Source organism: Podarcis vaucheri, assembly GCF_965113315.1.
Source record: "Podarcis vaucheri genome assembly, chromosome: 10".
NCBI lineage: Eukaryota > Metazoa > Chordata > Lepidosauria > Squamata > Lacertidae > Podarcis > Podarcis vaucheri.
Genome location: NC_138748.1, coordinates 10416413 through 10439570, shown reverse-complemented (window position 1 = coordinate 10439570; position 23158 = coordinate 10416413). Strand labels below are relative to the sequence as shown.

Sequence of the window (23158 nt, the reverse complement as noted above, 5' to 3'; positions counted from 1 at the left end):
TATTTACTAAGGTTAGTTAAAGAGAAGGGAGATAATGGGGAGGGAAGTTTTCTGGATAAGCCAGGAAATAAAATAAGTATTAGATGAAGAGTTACAACAATTTCTTTAGAGAGGGCTACTGGAAGGCAAGCCGCATGGCATCCCATGAGAAGTAAGAGGCACGAAGAGGAAAGCAGAATAAGGGAGAGCTGAATGAAAATATTGGAATTCCATTAGCAGAAGACCTTCACACAAATGTACTCATACAATTCCTGGGATTGTACCAAGGTGGAAAAGTGAAAGTTTGAAATGCACTGCCACATTTTTCATTCTATCATGGAGAATACTAAACTAGAATGATCTTCCTGACATACTATGTTTCCATGTGCAGGGGGATTTTGAAGTGGTGGAGTATTCAGGTATGTCACCTTCCATCTGAAATGGTGCAGCCACAGGAACCAGGTACCATGTTGCTATTATTATTATTATTATTATTATTATTATTATTATTATTAAATGCACAGATCAGCCTTTAGCATCTCACAGAAAACAGTTTATAAAAGTCAAGAGTTGGATGTGGAATATGCATAGCTGGGACCAGAAGGCACCAGGATCTATTATTCTAGGCAAAGGGAACGAATTAAGTGGATAGTTTTGTTTAAATAGCTGGCCCAGGGTTTCAATTTCAAATTGCAAGCTGTTAAAGAGGAATCTTTAAAAAAAATTAAAAATGCATCATTCATTACCCTTGATTTCCAATGGGCCGTCGATATGTTGCTCTGTTTTATCACTTTTCTTATTGTTGCTTTCACATTCTTGAGAAACAGCTGTCCTTTTGTAAATGCCCCTCTTCACTTCATCGAAGACTGAAAACATGTTGTACACACGAGCTGTGTAGCCTGCTAACTCTGTGACCTGCAAAACGATAAACAATTGCAAAGATTAAAAACAGAACTGTGCCGACGAATTATTGTAGCACGTGCTTTTACTCTACCAAGCATACCGCCGTGTTATGTGCATTGTGTTCTGTTATTCCAGGGGGAAAAGATGATTCCATGAAAGCAATGAATCCAATTTTGATGGACATTCAGATATTTCTTCCTAAAGATAGGAGCTTCCTATAGAAATTCAGCTTCTTAGCGTAGTGTATGATGATGACACCACCACCTGAAAATCACTGGATGGCAGGGGCAGGAAAAACTTCAGCAGCTTTAAGCTGTCTGTAAGTGATTTGTGGACCAATAAACAACAACCTCAAGGAAAGAATAAGTACTTCTCTTTTTCATTTCTGCTGCCAACTTCTTAGAGAAAGGCAACACCATTCACTTGGCTTCAACCAGCATCTGGTGACTGATATAGAAAGCAACTCTAGGCCTAATGCGCTCCTGCTTGATTTAAAAGTAGGGTTTGATGCCTGCTTACCAATTTATTCCCCCCTTCCCTCCCGGAAACATTTGTTTGAGATGTTATTTGAAGGAGGAATTTTGCATGTGAACGAAAACTGGATTAATGGTCTGTTGTGGACTCCCCAATTCATCTACATCATGGGTAGGCAAACTAAGGCCCGGGGGCCGGATCCGGCCCAATCGCCTTCTCAATCTGGCCTGCGGACGGTCTGGGAATCAGTGTGTTTTTACATGAGTAGAATGTGTCCTTTTATTTAAAGTGCATCTCTGGGTTATTTGTGGGGCCTGCCTGCCTGGTGTTTTTACATGAGTAGGATGTGTGCTTTTATTTAAAATGCATCTCTGGGTTATTTGTAGGGCATAGGAATTCATTCATATGTTTTTTTCAAAATATGGTCCGGCCCCCCACAAGGTCTGAGGGACAGTGGACCAGACCCCTGCTGAAAAAGTTTGCTGACCCCTGATCTACATGCATGTGTGCATGCATACACGCACACACACTCATGCATGCTCACATATCGGGTCAAGCACAACAACATTCAGACTACTATTGCACACACTTTCAAGCATACTCTGATTTTTTTATGTCTACGTCCGGCAGTGTTCTGGACATGCCATTGCTGCTGTAGGTGCAGCCGGATTCAGCACAGCATGCATCCACTGTAACCATTTTACATCCCTGCTTTAATTTTGCAATTGATTTTTAAATACAGCTGTAGGATTTTTCTGGCTTTAAAAGAAAACGAAGAGAGATGTCCAGCGCTACCACAACATGCTGCTATACTGCTGCACAACATGAATTCCATAGTGTTATGATCTTACACACCTCTCTTTAACTAGAAAAGCATTTGAGTGATAACTGAAAGATTGACTTTAACAAAACAAAATTGGGGTCATAAAATGGTACCCACCACAAGGGTTATAATGAATGGGTGTTAAGTAGAGATAAATTGCCTTCCTGATCCGTCCCTGCCCATGTCTAAACCCCACTATTTTAAAAAGATTGACAAGTAGTGCTAAAGGCATATACATCGTAAAAACAGTGATATTCTTCCAATCTCTTTTTAAAAGACTGCTTTTTGCAGTCTGAGAAGAGACAGAAGCTCCACAAGTGAAATAAATAATAACAAATAATAATAATAATAATAATAATAATAAATTTGTATTTATGTACAACCTTTCTGGGATGCGGGTGGCGCTGTGGGTTAAACCACAGAGCCTAGGGCTTGCCGATCAGAATGTAGGCGGTTCAAATCCCCTCGACGGGGTGAGCTCCCGTTGCTCGGTCCCTGCTCCTGCCAACCTAGCAGTTCGAAAGCATGTCAAAGTGCAAGTAGATAAATAGGTACCGCTCCGGCGGAAAGGTAAACGGTGTTTCCGTGCGCTGCTCTGGTTCGCCAGAAGTGGCTTAGTCATGCTGGCCACTTGACCCGGAAGCTGTACGCCGGCTCCCTCGGCTAATAAAGCGAGATGAGCGCCGTGACCCCAGAGTCGGCCACGACTGGACCTAATGGTCAGGGGTCCCTTTACCTTTACCACCTTTCTGCCTAAGGCATCCAAGGCAATTTACAATTTTTATGGACTAAAAAAATGAGATAACATTTAATGTTGGCTGTGGGGAGGGAACAGTCCTGCTAGAGCAGGCCTTATTGGTGTCTGCTTCCGGCACATCCTTGCTCCTCCTCGCAGTATCCCAATGGATACCATCTGCCCAAGAGAGGCAGGAGCAGTCTGACTGAAGCAGGCCTGGTGTTCTCTGTGCCTCCTTCCCTCGGCCTCTTATTTCTCCTGACAGGGCAGATGGTGAATGACAAGGATTAGATGACAGTGTTGCGTGAGAACCTCATTAAACACAAGTGAACCAAACCTGCTGATTCAACGCTGAACATCTATGTGGAAGCACTCCCACACACACAGACCAATTTTACAACAGAATCATTCAGTTGTGTCTTGACCCCAATGAAAGATGATGAAAGAAATCGCCCGGTGGCGGCAGCGGGAGGCCCCATTAGCTAAAGTGGTACCTCAGGTTAAGAACAGTTTCAGGTTAAGAACAGACCTCCAGAACGAATTAGGTTCTTAACCCGAGGTACCACTCTGAATCTGAACCCAGAGGTCACAGCTAGCTATCACCGTCTCCCCTCCCACTTTCCAAAGCCATATAAGCTTGTGGGCATCAGCAGGTCTTCTCAGAGCAAATTCCATAAATTAACTGAGGGCTGGCAGAAGTTTTGGGCTTCATGTCTGGTACTGAGCTCTCTGTGCCCTGAAACGGGGCTGGTAACCTGTGTGTGTGTGTGTGTCCAAACTGGTTTGCCAGTTTGGGTGGGAGCCGGGATGTTTAACTGTCTCGCCAGAGTGGTACATGCTCTGGTTATCTCCTGCTTGGACTACTGCAATGCGCTCTACGTGGGGCTACCTTTGAAGGGGACACGGAAACTACAATTAATCCAGAATGCAGCAGCTAGACTGGTGATTGGGAGCAGCCACCGGGGCCATATATAGCACCGGGCCTAAAGGCTCTACACTGGTTCCCAGTATGTTTCCAAGCACAATTCAAAGTGTTGGAGCTGACCTTTAAGGCCCTAAACAGCCTTTGCTCCTGAAGGAGCATCTCCACCACTGTCATTCAGCCTGGACACTGAGGTCCAGCTCTGAGGGCCTTCTGGCAGAGCCCTCACTGCAAGAACTGAAGTTACAGGGAACCAGGCAGAGGGTAGGGCCTTCTCAGCAGTGACGTCCTCCCATCAGATGTCAAGGAGGTAAAGAGCAACTTTTAGAAGACATCTGAAGGCAGCCCTTTATCGGGAAGATTTTAATGTTGGATGTTTTGTTACCGTATTGGCCCAAATATAACCCGCACCCGAATATAAGCCGCAGCTTTAAAATTCAAGGGGGGAGGAACAGAGACAACATTCCGCAGGCACTCACACCCGTTCCATTTTACCGTATGCCTGTTTCAGCAGTGATATCGTAAAAGCCAATTTTTGTAAGGTTGCGAATTTAAGCAGCACTTTAACTTTTCATGGTCGGAATTTGGGGGGAAAGTGGTGCCCCGCAAGACGAATGCCTCGCAAGACGGAAAACTCGCTAGACGAAAGAGTTTTCTGTTTTGGAGGTGCTTCGCAAAACGAATCTCCTATGGGCTTGCTTCGCGAGACGACAATGTCTTGCGAGTTCCTGCTGGTTTTTTTCCTTCCCCCCCTTTTTCTAAGCCGCTAAGCCGCTTATCAGCTGATCCGATAAGCTGATAAGCCGCTAAAAGCCGCTAATAGTGCTAATCTGCTAATCCGTCAATGGGCTTGCTTCGCAAGACGAAAAAACCGCTAGACGAAGAGAATTACAGAACGGATTCTTTTCATCTTGCGAGGCACCACTGTATGTTCTTATATGTGTTGGAAGCTGCAGAGTGTGGGTGGGACAACCCAGCCAGATGGGCAGGATAAGAATGATGATGATGATGATGATTATAATATAATAATACGTGGCCAGAAGCAACAGCGTCTTAAAAAGCGACACACACATTTAAAATGCCACCTTTTGTGAGGGCAGCAGTAGGTTTCCTGTCCTGTTCTCCCCATGGTGCTTTCTATTAAAGCAGCAAGGGCTGGGACTTCTCCACTAGCTTCCACTATGTCTTCCTAAAGGTAAAGGTAAAGGGACCCCTGACCATTAGGTCCAGTCGTGGCCGACTCTGGGGTTGCGGTGCTCATCTCACTTTACTGGCTGAGGGAGCCGGCGTACAGCTTCCGGGTCATGTGGCCAGCATGACTAAGCCGCTTCTGGCGAACCAGAGCAGTGCATGGAAACGCTGTTTACCTTCCCGCCAGAGCGGTGCCTATTTATTTACTTGCACTTTGACGTGCTTTCGAACTGCTAGGTTGGCAGGAATGCTAGGTTGCTAGGTGCCAATTAAAACACAGGTGGGGATCAGGGGTTCATGTAGGGAGAAGATGTCTCTGCCTTCGTCACTGGAAGTGACATTAAAACATTACAGAAAGGTCCTGCCACAGACACTCTGCTAAGATAGTAAGATATCTGCTGAGATTGGCAGCCCTACCGAGATTCCCAGCCAATCACAGCTGATCCCAGAGGAAAGTGAAGCCTGAAGTTGGTGCCGATAAGCTTTAAAGCAGGGGCCAGCAAGCTACCGTATTTTTCGCTCTATAACACGCACCTGACCATAACACGCACATCATTTTTAGAGGAGGAAAACAAGGGAAAAAACATTCTGAATGAAACAGTGGATGTATCATTTTTGTGCTTCATGCTGTGGCCACAGACATGTGATCTGATGGTGAATTTGGGCTGACCCAATGCAAAGATCCTGAGGATCCATGTGGATCCATGCTTTTTAACCACATTTTTGCACCATTGCAGCCCCAGGCAACAGTGGGTGCATGATTTTTGGGGGGCAGGCTGTAGCCATGGACATGCTATGTGCTCTGATGGTGAATTTGGGGTGACCCAGTGCAAAAATCCTTAGGATCCATGTGGATCCATGCTTTTTAACCACATTTTAAGTGGGGAGGGAAGGAAAAACACAGAAGGGCTAAGAATGCAGGAGTGGGGTATAACGGGAGGGAGGAAAGGAAGGCAAAAGTTTCCCCCACGCACCCACCCAAGCCAGCCAGCGCGCTCTCTCTCTCTCTCTCTCTCTCTCTCTCTCTCTCCCTCTCTCTCTCTCTCCCTCTCTCTCTCTCTCTCTCCCACCTGCATGTTTTCAGCAGCACCGGAGCACAGAGAGGAAGGAACGGCACTCTGCTTTCCCCTCTTCTTTCCTGGAGGGGAGGGGCTTTCCCTGCTCTTTGTTCCGTTTCAGCAAACACAGTAAGGAAACAGAGGAGGGTGGGCAGTAAGACCCTGAGGCAGAATGCAGGAAAGCACCCACTTCCTCTTTTCAGGTTTCCCTTCTCCTGAAGCGCGATTTGATTTTTGCCTAATTTTTTGGCTCCAGGGACCACACATTCGCTCAATAACACGCACAGACATTTCCCCTTCCTTTTTAGGAGAAAAAATCTGCGTGTTATAGAGAGAAAAATACGGTACTTTAGGAGGGGCCAGTCCACTGTCCCTCAGACCTTGTGGGGGGCCGGACTATATTTTGGAAAAGAAAAAAAGAACGAATCCCTATGCCCCACAAATAACCCAGAGATGCATTTTAAATAAAAGCACACATTCTATTCATGTAAAAACATGCTGATTCCCGAACCGTCCGCAGGCCGGATTTAGAAGGCGATTGGGTCAGATCCGGCGCCCGGGCCTTAGTTTGCCTACCCATGCTTTGAAGCCTGGATAAGCTCAGTTGGTTAGAGCATGGTGCTGATAACACCAAGGCTGCAGGTTCAATCCCTGTATGGGACTGCAACATATTCCTGCCTTGCAGGGGCTTGGCTTAGATTATCCTCAGGGTCCCATCCAGGTCTACAATTTGAGGATTCTTTTTTTAAAAAAATTAAATTTTATTAAATGTTACAAAAAAATAAAAATAAAATAATATAAATAGAAAGAATACATAACCGTACATTAAAACATTTCTCTATACAATTTTCCAGAATGCAGACTAGAAAAGAAGAAAGACGAAAAATAAAAGAAACAAAAAAAGAAGAAGAAAAATACTTTTCATAATCAATAATTCCAAATTCACACTTCAAACATTACAATATATAAATCCTAGTTAAAATATTATAAAAGACTTCCACCGCATTCACCACACGTTTCTTGGTTATCTAATTTTTTTAAAAATTATTTATTTTCTATTTTCGCCATTGCCCGAGACAAAATGGCAGCCGGGTCGCTTCCGGTGGCTGAGGCGAATGCCAAGAGGGCAAAAAACAAAAACAAAACAAAACGAAAAAACCTCTTGGTTATCTAATTCACCTCACAATTTGAGGATTCTATGTCTGAGCAGTAGCTTCAAGGCCTGCTGAGCTGTACTAGGATTTTCCATTCTAGCACAGCCCACCACACTGGAAAGGAAAAATGAGTCACCTGATATCATAGCGTTATCAGGTGTCTATAATGTCCCTGCTTGCTCACCTGTCTTCTGAACTATATAACCCTATCCTGCACAGTTCTCAATGAAATGTGCATTCCCATGTACACTTGGATGAACACCTTTTCCTGGTGGAAAAAAGTCACATATAACTCTTTATTTGAAGGCTCAACCAGACCGAGTAGGTGTTGGCATTTGTTTGAAAAGTTTGTACTGAATATTAAGATTATTATTATTTATTTTCATCTTGCCTCTACTTCCAGAAGGTGCCCAGAGTGGCCACTCAAACAATGAATAAATACAATTTAAAAATCATGACAGGTAACCATCTCAAACATGTCAGAAATGATGACAGTTTGAGATGCAGGGTTGAGTTGTCTTTTAGCCCAAGCAACCCGGGTTCAAAAACAGTCCTGGCAAAAAATGAGGAGCTTGGTGTTGGAACTTTCTACACAATTCAACAGATTTGTACTTGTAAACCTGCACGTGTAGCTCTAGTATTACATTGCATAGTATTGGTTTCATCATGAATAAATAAATAATAATAATAATGTGGACATCTATTTCACAGCAAGAACTTGCAGAAATGTAAACCAACTTGGGAAATAAGAACACAGTTTTTAACCGTCTCTGGCGCTTAAGTTTGGACTTGTAGATTGCAAATCTTAACTTACATTAAAACATCGCCTGTATGGAGTAAGGCTGAGACATATTCTACATTCTCTCCACAGAAACATCTGGGGTGACCAAGTGCACTAGTGGAAGCCACTACAAGAACTCTCACTGGTGCAATGGATTTCAGTGTTTGATCTAGGGAAGGGTTTGTACCAACACCTGACCAATGAGGAATTTGTCAGCAAATGGCAGAAAACCATGGCTAAAAAAGCCACCTCTATTGGTCTGTCACCCCCCAACTGTATTACCTGGGTTATGAAGGCCCCCTAAAGACGTTAAAGCAAAGATTATGGGATAATGCACACAGTGACTTGCGATCTCGATCACACGCAGTCTGTAATCCGCTGGCAGTAGGAGTACAATATGGGCATGTCTTTAAGTTAACATCTTACATTAAAAACCTGACAGTCCAAACTACCAAAGGCTTTTCACCAAAGCCAGACTAAACGTCGTTCCTTCTGCAGTGTTGGATGGCAGGTTGAGAGGAGTTCCCTACCAGGAGACACTTTGCTCGTGTGCTCAAGACATCGATTCCATAAAACATATTTTGTTGCACTGTGCGAAGTATGAGCAAGCCAGGGCTGAACTGATATTACCCTTGCTGGTACCTTTCCTGGGAAAATCAGAGGCTCACTATGTCAGGTTCCTATTGGAAGACCAGACAAACGCTAGAACATTTTGGCAGTGGCAAAGTTTTTATCGGTGGTTGCAAGAACCAATGATCCCTATACCCGGAACAAAATGCTTTATTTAACCTGGAGGTAGGCTGTATGAATTGTGTATTGCTTTGTAACGATTTCTTGGGTCTCTGGACCCAAGTAATAAAGATTGATGATGAATATATTGATGTTGCTAAATCTGAAGTGCATGTACAGTCAGGGGCACAGCGTGGGGATGTGTGTGTGCTGGGGGGGCGTGGTCCCAGGCACACAATTTTTGAGGGGGCGTGAACCAGGTGCCCCCACGCAAGCAACCCCAGAGCAGCCTGGCTCCTCTCCACCTGTCAAGGGCTGTGTCGGCCGGCTGGGCTCCCCCTGGGCAGGTGGCGCAGCACGGCCCCACTTTGCTCTGGTGGGGATGGGGTCACATCGGTGGCATCGGATGGGCTGACGCCCTCTCTGCCCAACGCCCGCCCGCACCCACTCACCCTGGGCACCAGCAACTGATGCTACACCACCGTGTACAGTGGCTGTGGTGGCAACTCACCCTTCAGCCTTCCTTTCTAATTGCATGGAAGGTCTCAGCCTTCCTTTCTAATTGCATGTACAAAGCAATATTTCAAAAACTCCAGGCAGCATACATCCCCCAAACCCCAAGCTATTTACATTCACTTAACAGGAGTTCCCTGTCTCCCAGCCCCCTGCTGGTGGTGGCTGGGTGGATTGGGGAATTCTGGTGTGAAATATCCTGCAGGAAGCTGCTGATGGAGGGGGAAGTTGGTGAAAATCACTTCATGTGAATAGAGGAGCAACTTGGGATTCAAGTCTATTTATTCCTTAGGAAGACTAATGATCTGTGGTCATTATAAGAAATACAGTCATACCTTGGAAGTTGAATGGAATCCATTCCGGAAGTCCGTTCGACTTTCAAAACGTTCGGAAACCAAACTGTGGCTTCTGATTGGCTGCAGGAAGCTCCTGCAGCCAATCAGAAGCCACGGAAGCCCCGTCGGACGTTCAGGTACACAAACCAGAACTATCACTTCCGGGTTTGCGGCGTTCAGGAGCCAAAACGTCTGAGTTCCAGGGCGTTTGGGATCTGAGATACGACTGTATTCAAACGTAGACACAACAAATGCTCTTAAAAAAAACAACCTTGGGATTTAATAGTGACTATATCAAGGAACCTTTGAAGCTTCCTGTGAATCTTGTCCGGATTTCCTGTTCCCACCCTCCCTCAGATGGGTATACACAACTCCATTTTAGACTACGTTTACGATCCCCCCCCAAAAAAAACCCAGTTGTTATTTTTCTGCTGTCAAGCGTATTTCATCCAGTACCTCTTTGTAAGAAGACATAATCCTTTCAATGGCATCTGCTCCAGAGGCCAGTAAATTTCTTGAAGTGGTGAAGGTTTCTGTCCTCTCGCTGACCATCGCTTGTTTCTGACCATCTTCTAATTCTAAAAGGCAAGCAAGAAAGCTTAATTAGAGCAAACCTACTTGAAGCGTAGTCTAACTCCACTAAAGAAACTTCTCTAGAAGGAAAGGAGATACGGGCAAAATTTGTGTAGTTAAATCAGAATCAGTCAAACGCAGTTGCCAAATCCTGACTCAAAGAATGGGCCTGTGGCAGCAGCAGCGTGTCAAGGAGACCTTGACAGATACTCCTTCTCTTGCCAGCACACTCAAGGAAAGGAAACTGCAGCATCTGCCTAAAGTCTCCCCACTATGAAGTCATCAAAAATACAAGAGCATTTGAGTAATTCCGGTTCTGGAAGAACAGTTTTGGAGAGACTGCGGCAACTCAATTTCATATTTGCATCTCAGCATAATTCAAAGCACTGGTAGCTACATTAAAAAACCTACAATCAGGTGGCAAATGCGTAGTCTGATACGGCCCCTGAAAACCCCTGGTAGTTTGGCGACAGCAGCTGCAAAAACAAATGCAGTCCTACCGATCTCATTTGGGTCACATGGTGAAGTACCTGGCATAGATTTCTGCTGCAGTTGGCAGGGGGAAAGGATGTGGGGGAAGCTGTGTGCGGTCAAAATTGTGCTACGATTTCCATCTAGGGCCAAGGATCCAAATTCCACAGCCCATCATGGTGTGCTGTGTGTGCGCTCTGGTATACATACATGTGTGCGAGGGCACTTTTTTACTACACACATTTGGGGGGCCATTGACATGTAGCCAGTGTGGTGTGGTGGTTAAGAGTGGTGAACTCGTAATCTGGTGAACCGGGTTCGCTTCCCCGCTCCTCCACCTGCAGCTGCTGGGTGACCTTGGACTAGTCACACTTCTCTGAAGTCTCTCAGCCCCACTCACCTCACAGAGTGTTTGTTGTGGGGGAGGAAGGGAAAGGTGAATGTTAGCCGCTTTGAGACTCCTTTGGGTAGTGATAAAGCGGGATATCAAATCCAAACTCTTCTTCTTCTTCTTCCTTGGAGGACCATGTAACTATCAGGTCATAAAGCTTTGACCCAAAGGCCTCGGATCCAAAATACCCAAAAGAATACATTCTGCTATATCAATCAATTTACCTGCTCCCTCCACTCCTCTTAGTGCGGAGCACAACTGATTGTGGCAAGAGATTTTTTGAGGTGCACCAAAAACCATTCACCATGCAGGAGTAAAAAAGCCCTAGTTGTCATGTGCTGGTTGGTGAGGACGCAACTGGCCTCCAGCGTCACTTACGGACTCATTGTTAAAACCGTGTTTATGGAAGACAATCTTACTCGGCTACGAGTGATCGCCAAACAAAAAGGAGAAGAAAAGAAGGTGAAGACTTTTATAAAGTTTGGCAAGCTTTTTCTTTGCTAAGCACCTAATGTTTTATTTTAAAAGTGTGGTTCATGTCTCTGTTTGTTGTATTTTCACTGAACTGTAATTGAATTGAATTATTATTATTATTATTTATTAAGTTTCTATACAGCTCTTCACCCAAGGATCACAGGGCATTTTACAATATAAAACTGAAATTTCAGGAAGGGATTCACGATTATGTGGATTTCAAAAACACATGTGTTGTTTTTAAAGGACAGTACGGTTTTAAATTGTTGCAAGCCACCCTGAGTACCGCCATAGGGACCAGAAGTGTGGGACAGAATTTTTTATATAAAAATAAATACAAATAGTATAACATAAGCAAACAAATGGGAACAATTGTCTTCAGCTTTGCCATTACCCAGTTATTTGTCACCCAGTGCCCCAGGATTCCTGTTTGTACGTCTTAAAAACGTCGTTCATTAGTTCATTCTGTCCCTGTTTTCATCATACAAAATGATCCCAGAAGGGAATACAATCAATTATCATTAAAATAAAACATAATCCATAGTGCAATTGACTGAAGGCAAATTCTATCATGTGTGTGTAAAAAACCAAACCAACCTGTCATCAAAATAAAATTTAGGAAGCCTTAGGAAGTCAAAGAAGAATGTAGGAAGCTAAGGCTTCATTCTTGTACACACTGTATATATCTATTTATAATATTTATAAGCTGCCCTTCCCAAGGTGACACAGAAGTTTAGGGTTATTTATATTGCATATTGATTATTCAAAAGTATAACGCTAAAAATGAAGAACAAATAAAACTAGCGACATTTAAAAGCAATAAAACACATCTAAGTCACATGGGCAGCCATATTGTTCACCACTGGAAGGTTCCAAATTATCTTTAAAAGGCAGCCATATACAGAGCATCACCTCCCTTGGAGAAGCAGATGGAAACAAAATTTTCACTCACAGAGTGATGACACTTCAGCCAAAACTTCTGCGTTGCAGTGGAACCTTGGTTCTCGAACACACTCCATTCCGGGAATCCGTTCAACTCCCGAAACGGTTCCAAAACCAAGACGCAACTTCTGATTGGCTGCAGGAGCTTCCTGCACTCAAGCGAAGGCTGCGTTGGATGTTTGGCTTCCGAAAAACATTCAAAAACCGGAACACTTACTTCTTGGTTTTCAGCATTCGGGAGTCAAAACGAACGAGTACCAAGGCATTCGAGAACCAAGGTACGACTGTACTTCCCTCAATTTTTTCATGCAGATGTTAAAATGCACGGGGCACACAATGGAATCTTGTGGCACACCATAAGTCAACGGCCAACCCAGCGGAATTGCTCCAGAAAGATACCATGGTTGATGATATGGAAAGTTACTTAGAGGTTCAGGAGAACCAATCCGACTGAACCTCCTCATCCAGCCCTAAGTGTAAGTTGTCCAACAAGACAACCATGGCTGTGTCTATCCCATAGCCAGGCCTGAAATTGGGAAAGCAAGCTCCACTGAGCTCAGGGGCGGATTAGAGTCACATAGGATTTGTACTGTAAAGCCTGAATAATTTCTTCACCTCTACCATTAATCACTGATCATTACTAGAACTCTTAACAATTTGTTTCATTAGGGAAGTTTTTAACGACTGACGTTTTAATGTATTTTTAATCTTTTGTTGGAAGCCGCCCAGAGTGGCTGGAAAACCCAGCCAGATGCGCGGGGTAGAAATAATTTATTATTATTATTATTATCATTTATATTCACTATATTTTTTCCACAGAATTCAAGGCGGTGTTCCCAGGCACTGGCAAACAACTAATTACTTTCAGCAAAGTCCCTGTGTTATGTCCCTTCAGAGCATGTGCCGAGAGAACAAATTCCTCTCAAGGCTCGACTTTCATCTGCTTGTTTTGACTAGAACAGCTATTAAATGTGTTCTTGTTATTTTAGAAAACAAGCCCCCCCCCATTTGAGAATATTACAATAATGCATAGTTGAATAAAGAAATGTACTTTGTGGGGAATCATTTTATTTTTGTCACTAGGGCATTATGTTTGCGTTGTGAGGGGGGGAAACCTAAATTTTTTAAAAAAACGCAAACTGACATGGAAATGTGGAGAAGTCTGGGAAAATGACAAAAGGGAGTGAAACTGAAATTCAGAGATTTATGCATCCCAAGTCAAGCCTCTTTTGAGGCATGGGGTGGGGAGGAAAGAGGGAGAATAATTTCCTGGAATATCCTGACATGTCAGGCTGCCCATTCAATGGTTTGTTTCAGACCCCATTTGCATATATCCACTGCTGCAGAGGGATAGGCGATAACTAAATGCTGAATATAATAAATAGTGTTTGCACAAGTCAGTTTAATGTATTGATTACACGGTATGAACTGGCTAGAATTCATCTTGTTTTCTCTTTCTTTCTGAGACTGCTTGCAAGTACAGAAAAGGTCTTGCATGATGTGCTAAAATAGTTATCAGAAACAATTAAGAAAAGAACAAAAATTGCATGTGTGTAATAGCTGGACCCGCCTTTATTTAAAGGGCAACAAATCTGTAGTTGTTTCTTTTAGTATTATTGTACGTTTACTGCCAAGAAGATGTGCTGGGGGATTTTCTGCCAGGGGCACCAAGGTAATTTGACCTACCTTGGGCACTAAGCACCTTGACTTGAGCCTGGGGGCACCATTTACTATTCTGCCCAAGACAACAAAAGGTTTTGGGGTAGGACAGCTGTTTTTATAACTTAGCTTTTCTTAGAGTTGTTCCAGCTAGCCACACAATGCTGGGCAGACACAGGGTTGCTGCAGCTAAGAATATGTAGACACCTTCCTGACCGACTCCTCCAGATAATCCCACTGGGACGAAACCGCCACGCAAAACGTTTCACGTTCAATAAAATGTTATTACCGCCATCAGCAAATCCCGTCGCAGTGATGATGGGTACGGCCACCATAATCAAGCCGCTGCTGCTCCAGACGTACTTCATCAGGAATTGCTCCAGCATGATGTACCATAAGCGTTTGGACAAAATGAGGTTCATTTGGTCTGCTAGAGCTTTGTAGCTTTTCTGTAGCTGGTTCATTTCTACCTGCAGTTTAAAAATGCAAATATTGATAAGAGCACGGTACATGTGATTATGTATGTACTTTACACAGACAAGCCTAAACAAGTGAATATATATCTGTCCAGAGACAGACAGAAACCAGCAACACCAGGTGACCAGAAAGTAGACTCATATTCTTACCGGGCTTTTAGTACACCATTAACACCGGTCCTGAAAGACCTACATTGGCTCCAAGTACGTTTCTGAGCACAATTCAAAGTGTTGGTGCTGACCTTTAAAGCTCTAAATGGCCTCGGTCCAGTATACCTGAAGGAGCGTCTCCACCCCCAACGTTCTGCTCGGACACTGAGGTCCGAGGTCTGGCAGTTCCCTCACTGCAAGAAGCCAAGTTACAGGGAACCAGGCAGAGGGCCTTCTCGGTAGTGGCACCCGCCCTGTGGAACACCCTCCCACCAGATGTCAAAGAGAAAAACAACTATCTGACTTTCAGAAGACATCTGAAGGCAGCCCTGTTCAGGGAAGTTTTTAATGTTTGATCGTGTTTTTGATATTCTGTTGAGAGCTACCCAGAGTGGCTGGGGAAACCCATCCAGATGGTTGGGGTATGTATGTATGTATGTATGTATAAATAAATAAATAAATAAATAAAAAACTGTTAGGCAGGGTCTCAGTTGGTATATGTAAAGGTAAAGGTACCCCTGCCCGTATGGGCCAGTCGTGTCCGACTCTAGGGTTGTGTGCTCATCTCGCTCTAGAGGCCGTGAGCCGGCGCCGTACGAAGACACTTCCGGGTCACGTGGCCAGCGTGACAAGCTGCATCTGGTGAGCCAGCGCAGCACACGGAACGCCGTTTACCTTCCCGCTGGTAAGCGGTCCCTATTTATCTACTTGCACCCAGGGGTGCTTTCGAACTGCTAGGTGGGCAGGAGCTGGGACCGGACGACGGGAGCTCACCCCGCCGCAGGGATTCGAACCGCCGACCTTACGACCAGCAAGTCCTAGGCACTGAGGTTTTACCCACAGCGCCACCCGTGTCCCAGTTGGTATATGTAGTTTTGATCAACTCAACAACCCAAACTGGGTAGCTTGGACATATCTTCCTAGAAGTGAGTTATGCAGTGGAGGCTGCAACATTAAGGCAAACAAAGCACTGCTCTACCAACCTCAGCCTGCCCTCACCCAATCCCCACCCGCTTGCCCAAATTCTTACAACCAGTCCAGTGAGGTGGCACTGCTTGTCAGCTTCATCTACCTTAGCCTCAGAGTTGCTCTTGCAGAACTCAGCAGGGAGGAGGATGGAGACAAAACTAGAATTAATTGACTCTGGTTTTACTTACTGCCTTCTCTCCTACCAATCCTAATGGGCAACAGCCACCAATGGAGATATGTTAATTCCCAGGCTTCGTGTAAGATAATGATAATAAGTATGGCAAGAGATTGTTACTCACTCATCCTTCCACTTTGTTTCCCATCTGGAACCACCAGAAAAGCAACCTTTGTATTAATATGGTAACATAGGTAGACCTGTTGGTTCAAGATACCTGATCCTGGTTGTTTCACATATTACGTAGCAGCAAATCAAGGTGTGTACACCCAACAGCAACCTACCCCAGTTCCATGAGGGCTGTACCTATCGCCCAAATACTGCCTACTCTGATGGGCAGAAGACTTCCAGGGTATTAGACAGAAGTACATCTCAGCCCTGCTTCCATATCTATATAGAAATGTGAGAGGTTGAACGTGGGACACCATATATGTTCTACCACTAAGCTCCATCTCCTCAGTCACATAAAATGGTGACTCATTACAACTCTACCCATTCTACAGCTTCTCCATCAAGTTCAGTGTAGATCTTTGCACTATTCTATGGCATCCTTTCAAGCTGTAATGTTATGGAACAAGGTACACTTTCTGGCTCCTATGGGACACTGCTGCTTTGGAATAAGAGCTAATCCTTTAAACATCCTGCAACCCTCTTCATTTTGCTTGGCTAAGGAATCTCTACCAACATATACCAGCTGAACATCTGGCCAGTTAATGCTAACATCAACTCAATCACTTACAGCATGGATGATGATGATAATACTTTTATAACGAGTACAGATATTTATGAATCAGAATTGCTGTTTGCAAATGAATGGTGATTTTAGCAAATACCCATCTTCAAATTAAAACGAAACATTGCGTTGTTATTTTTAACTCCATCAAAATACAAACCAGGAGCCAAGGCAAGGATAAATAACATAAAAGCAAATTATAACTTAATGGCTTTGTTGCTGCTTTTAGATTCAGACCTGCAAGTCTTGCTTAGGTCAGAGAATTCTAGGAGCTTTGATTCAGTCAAACTTGATTATAAAAATTGCTTTTAATAATGTTTGTGTGCTTCTGCCTGGAGCTGTGATATTTGAAGTATGGCGAAGCATCATCCGCAGGAATTATCAACTCTGTTTTTGTGGGGAATGCTCTATTTAAGTGCATAACTGATATAGGCTTAGGTACCTGATAGTTGCTGAATGTGAAAATGAGCAGTCCGTTATTTTTCAGAGGATTAACCCTTAATAATAACAATAATAACAATAATAACAATAATAACAATAATTTATTATTTATACCCCGCCCATCTGGCTGAGTTTCCCCAGCCACTCTGGGCGGTTTCCAATCAAGTGTTAAAAACAATACAGCGTTAAATATTAAAAACTTCCCTGAACAGGGCTGCCTTCAGATGTCTTTTAATAAGAAGATAGCTGCTTATTTCCTTCACATCTGAAGGGAGGGTGTTCCACAGGGCGGGCGCCACTACAGAGAAGGCCCTCTGTCTGGTTCCCTGTAACCTCACTTCTCACAATGAGGAAACCGCCAGAAGGCCCTCGGAGCTGGACCTCAGTGTCCGGACTGAATGATGGGGGTGGAGACGCTCCTTCAGGTATACTGGACTGAGGCCGTTTAGGGCTTTAAAGGTCCGCACCAACACTTTGAATTGTGCTCGGAAACATACTGTGAGCCAATGCAGATCTCTCAGGACCAGTGTTATGTGGTCCCGGCGGCCACTCCCAGTCACCAGTCTAGCTGCTGCATTCTGGATTAATTGCAGTTTCCAGGTCACTTTCAAAGGTAGCCCCACGGAGAGCGCATTGCAGTAGTCCAAGTGGGAGATAACCAGAGCATGCACCACTCTGGCAAGACAGTCTGTGGGCAGGTAGGGTCTCAGCCTGCATACCAGATGGAGCTGGTAGACAGCCGCCCTGGACACAGAATTAACTTGCGGCTCCATGGACAGCTGTGAGTCCAAAATGACTCCCAGGCTGCGCACCTGGTCCTTCAGGGGCACAGTTACCCCATTCAGGACCAGGGTATAGGTTCTGTTATACACTCAGGTAATAATATTCCTTTGATCAACTTTCCTTTCTGTTTTCCTCTGAATGAGCCTGAGACTTGGTTCAGACTCCCATTGGCCCACATGCAATCCCTTGTGGGGCTGCATGGGTTCTTCATCGCCTTGTGTGGGCGCTCTGACCATATGAACTACTGCCTCCACGTGATGCCCACACACACAATCACTGTAAGTTGCAAGAGGACTGCTAAAACTGGTACAAACTGTGATGGCTGCATATGCGTTTGCCACATCAAAGCAATTATCGCCAGCAGTGCCACATTTCCCCACGCCAAGCAGTTAAGTGGGCACCACCAAGCACATGCCCACATGCTGCAAGTCAACTGCGAATTCCTCAAACGCTGACAGCTAAACTTGCCCATGGCTGCATATCAATCATTTCCTGCATAGCCTTAAAGGGTTAGGAAGGCTATAGCCAGAAAACTTCTATTCTAGATAGTAGGGTAAAGGTAAAGGTACCCCTGACCATTAGGTCCAGTCGTGGCCGACTCGTGGTTGCGGCACTCATCTCGCTTTATTGGCCGAGGGAGCCGGCATACAGCTTCCGGGTCATGTGGCCAGCATGACTAAGCCGCTTCTGCAAACCAGAGCAGTACATGGAAACGTTGTTTACCTTCCCACCGGAGCAGTACCTATTTATCTACTTGCACTTTGATGTGCTTTCGAACTGCTAGGTTGGCAGGAGCAGGGACCGGGCAACGGGATCTCACCCTGTCGCGGGGATTCGAACCACCGACCTTCTGATCGGCAAGTCCTAGGCTCTGTGGTTTAACCCACAGCGCCACCCGCGTCCCCAGATAGTAGGGTAGGAGAGCTGAAAAGAATGCCAATATATTTCACATCTGGCAAACAATGTGCCCCTTTGGTTTCGGATGGTACATGGGTAGATGAGTTTAAAAAGCCCGGGACACAAATTTTAACAGCCTTCCAGTGTATGTGGTGGTTCATTTACCAGAAGTGATGTATTCAGCATTAAGTCTGGAAGGGTTTACTCAATTCTGACCAAACTAAGCTCCTTGATGTATTATTTTGTTCTAGGAGGCTTAGTTTGTTCTGGGTTTTTTAGTCTCGTTTACCCATGTACTATCTAAAACCAAAGGGCACATTGGTTGCCAGATTTTATTTTTTACCAGCTCTCCTAACCCATTAAGAGAAAGCAACATTTTGGGAGAATTTGGAGGTACAGCTGGTATGAATCAGGCCTGCACTGTTCTTGCACCAGCTCTAGCTCCTTGTTCATCAGCACAGCCATGATGGTGATGGGAGTCTGCTCCAAGGAAGACAACTTCTTCTCCTTCCACCTGTGCTAAAGACCAATGTGACACCATAAGAAGTTCTGGTGCAAGCAGGACCCAGGTCCAGGTTAGTGACAAAAGAAGAGCCTGTTTTTAAGGTGAAAAACTGTGTCCCCACATTAAAACAAATTTTTAAAATGCGCACTGAATATATTTGCCACCTTGATTTTTAAAAAATACTCATTCATTTTATGTAACTAGTTGTTAAAGCACCCACAACACTTTGGCCTGAGCTATTTAAAGACTTTGCAGCGCTGCATCTCTGCTCAGCTACGCAGATCAATGGCAAAGGTTGTATTGCTGTCCACATTGAAAGAGCAAAGTTTTCCCCAGGCTGCCAAGTGAAAGTGCTGCATTGATCAGCGTGGGACAGGAGCGGGAGGGGAAATGATTTCTTGCAACCAGTACATTTGAAAGAATAGGAAGAACAATCTATAAGAAACGAATGAAAACAAAGCCCATTTTATGCTTAGCCCTCACATGTGTTTTCTCAGGAGTGAGTCCCTCTAAATTCAGTGGAGCTTACTTGCCAGTAAGGGTTTAGGGATTGCAGCCTTTGGCACTCTTACACGGGAGTAAGCCCTACTGAATATGATGGATTTACTTCTGAGTTAATCATGCATAGGCCTGCACTATCAGTCATCCAAACAACTGGGAGAGAAAGAGTAGAAAATGAGATTCACATGGGAGTGTGCAGATAAGTCCGTGGCCTTTTTATTCCGTATTAATTAATCCCAAACCTCAGGTTCTGCAGCTACTCTGGCTGCAACAGAAGGGAAATTCACCCTTTTGTAGGAAGAAAAGAGTACTTAGTACGTATTAAAGGGAGAGAGCTAATGATTGTTAAGCTACTAATGCCAGTACTTGCTCTGGCCTTTTCCAGGTAAAGGAGAAAAACAAGACTCCTTTACTAAGCCTGCAGGAACATATATTGTAAACAGGTCTGGGTGTCATAGGAATTCAACTCTCCCAGGGATGAGGGCAGCAGCAGGAGGAGGGATTGCCAAGTACTACAGCTGAGAGGTCTCTCCTGTCTCCGATGTCACCCAGCTCCTCCTCTTCTTCTTCTTACCTTGTGGCCCCTGTAGAAGGCGATCTCCTCCACGTTGGCGATGATCCGAGAGTGGACGTAGCGCAGGTAGCCCTTGCGCTGGGCCTCCTCGGCCACCAGCTTGCCAAACCTGGGCGAGCAGGCTTTGAGGACCTTGGCGGTGGCGTAGACCACCAGCCCGGCCAGGAGCGTGGGCCCGATGGGGCTGGCCCCCCTGGACCTGGCCGTCTGGATGAGGGTGTAGGAGGTGAGCACCACGTCGAGGATGGGCTTGGTCAGGTTGGAGTAGAGGTGCGCCACCGACTGCGAGAACATGGCCATGTCCTCGGTGAGCGACTGGTCCGGGTTGGCCAGCCGGCTGTCCATGTTGATCACCTTGTAGTAGGTCTGGTCGGCGAAGTAGGTCTGGTAGGCGTGATCCACCAGGCGGGTGCGGAAAGCCAGCGCCAGCTTGCCCTCCAGGTAGCGGATGGCGCTGTTGACGAAGGTGGCCGGGATGGCGATGGCCAGCCACTTGATCAGCTTCCAGGCGAAGCTGCGCGGACGCTTCTCCACGATGCTCTTGACGATCTTGCCGTCCAGGCCGGCCACGTAGATGGAGAGGAAGGTCCGCGACACCAGCGCCGCCGAGTGCAGGCACAGCCAGCCGCTCTCCGCGCTCACCGCCCGCGGGAAGAGGATCTTGCGCAGCGCCAGCAGCTGGCGGAAAAATTCCGCATTGGCCGCCGGAGACGCTCGGCCGGCGGCGGCGGGGAGACCCGGGCAAGGCAGCAGCTGCAGCTCCGGAGGAAGATCAGCCCGGCTGCCGCTGGCCATCTGCCTCTGCTGCGGGTCCTTCCTGCAGCCCGCCTGCCGGAGCCGCCTGCGGACCAGCGGGCAGAGGATCTTCAGCCCGTACACCGCAGCCAGCAAGCACGCCGCCCTCTTCGCGGCGCCCGAGCGGCTCCATTTCTCGCGCCCGGGGGGCATTTTCCCGGGGATCCTCCTCCTGCCTGGCTTATCTACTCCACCCGCCCAGAGGGAGGGGCGCAGGGACGGCAGCCGCTCATCCAGGCCTGGGGAGACCCATCTTCACGTGGCCCCCTTCCCCCCGCGCCGCCGATCGCGCCCGCGACCCAGGCGGAATGACTCCGGGTCCGCCGGCAGCCGAGGCTTTTTCCCTGCCACCACCGGCGAATCATTGCCCACCCCGCCGCGGCAAGCCACGCCCCCGCCGCCCGCTCATTGGTCGCCGAGGCCTGGGAAATCCTCGGCCGGCGAGCGGCGTCGCTTTCCTTCTGGTCCTCCACAGCGCTCTCGGTTAAAAAGTGGGATTCCGAAGCCGAGCAGCGGAAATCCTTTCCGCTGCCGGGTTGGTGTAGCGTCGAAAGCATCTGCTGTCATCTCTCTCTCTCTCTCTCTCTCACACACACACACACACACACTGCTGTCAATAAGGGACCAGCAGCCTCGAAAATAAGGGATTAGCAGCCAAAATAAGGGATTTTGCTTAGTTTATACATCAATCCCGCTTCGCCTTGCCGTGGCAAAGGGGCTTGAATAACTCAGAGAAGCTATGAGCTATGCAGTGCAGGGCCACCCAAGATGGACAGGTCATAGTGGAGAGTTTTGCCCAAACGTGATCCACCTTAAAAAGCAGAGACATCAGCTTGCCAACAAAGGTCAGTATAGTTAAAGCTATGGTTTTCCCAGTAGTGATGTATAGAAGTGAGAGCTGGACCATAAAGAAGGCTGATCGCCGAAGAATTGATGCTTTTGAATGCTGGAGGAGACTATTGAGAGTCCCATGAACTGCAAGAAGATCAAACCTATCCATTCTTAAGGAAATCAGCCCTGTGTGCTCACTGGAAGGACTTTGAATTTGAACTATGGATGGACAAAGGATTTATAGAGTTATGAAAGGGATGCAGAGGGGGAAATCACTACATTAAGATGCTGCACTGGTTGGAGGGTATGCTAAGCAGCACGTCGGGCCTGCCGTCGTCCTGGCGCGAGGAGTTCCATCGGCCCTTCCCCACCTGAGGGAGAGGAAGGGAGAGAGACTCTTGCCCACGCTGCCCGCGAGCCTGGCATGAGGCGGTTGCTGCCGCGGCCACTAAAGCGCCACCCTTCTGCGTCCCTCCCCATCCCCTCCTCTTCCTCCTCCCGCAGGCCGCCTACTCAGCCGCTGCCGCCTCCAGCTTCCCCTGGCAGCGCGGCAGAAGTCTCGCAAGAGAGGGGCTGCCTGCTCACCCAGCACCACCCATCTCCACATGACACACCCCTGAGGGGGGAAAGGGAGAGACAGAGACGCGGTAGCTCGTGCGCACTCTCTCTCGAGCCGGAGGACCCCGAGCCGCTGCTTCCCTCCCAAGCCGGGCAAGCGTGAAACGGACATCATCAATCCGGGACAGCAGCGGGAAACGGCACTGGGATAAGGGAGTTTCCCGCCAAATAAGGGACAGTTGACAGCTATGCTCTCTCTCTTCTCCCAGTGGTGGCATGCGGTGATCTAGGTGCATTTCCTTTCGGGATCTGCTGCCCCACACATGCTCCTGTCCTGGTGGAAGGTGTGGAACACAGAGGTGGAAGGAGGGGGTTCCACCCACCACAGGCTTTCTGAGGTCGATCTGTAGCCTAGCCTGCAAAAACGTGCCCCTCTCCCCCCCCCCGTTGCTTCTGCAGCCCGAATTGCAGCCTTCCCAAAAGGGTTGCATTGCGAGCCGAGGCAGTGGAAGCCGAGAAATTGTCCCTGCTCACATCCAGGGCTTTAAAAAGGAGGGGTTCGCACATGCAAGTTCCCCGTGCATAGTGCTGCCTTGCATATCTGAATGAGCCTTGCAATCAGAGATGCAAAATTTGGAATCAACTTTAAAAAAACACAAAAC

General features: G+C 46.5%; 1 protein-coding gene across 3 annotated transcripts in view; it reads right to left on the bottom strand.

Annotated features, from left to right (window-relative positions):
• The window catches only part of ABCD2 (ATP binding cassette subfamily D member 2), an 81856-nt gene that overhangs the window by 27915 nt on the left and 30783 nt on the right, over positions 1-23158 (bottom strand). For 2 of the 3 annotated variants that reach the window (XM_082239643.1, XM_082239642.1), the window contains 3 exons: positions 14398-14578; positions 10055-10176; positions 726-894 (listed from right to left, as the gene is read on the bottom strand). In XM_082239643.1, coding sequence (XP_082095769.1) covers positions 726-894; positions 10055-10176; positions 14398-14572 — 466 coding nt within the window. In that variant the 5' untranslated portion in view covers positions 14573-14578. Of the gene's footprint in view, positions 1-725; positions 895-10054; positions 10177-14397; positions 14579-20312; positions 21472-23158 lie in introns of those variants that run through there. The other variant, XM_082239641.1, reaches the window with a different exon arrangement.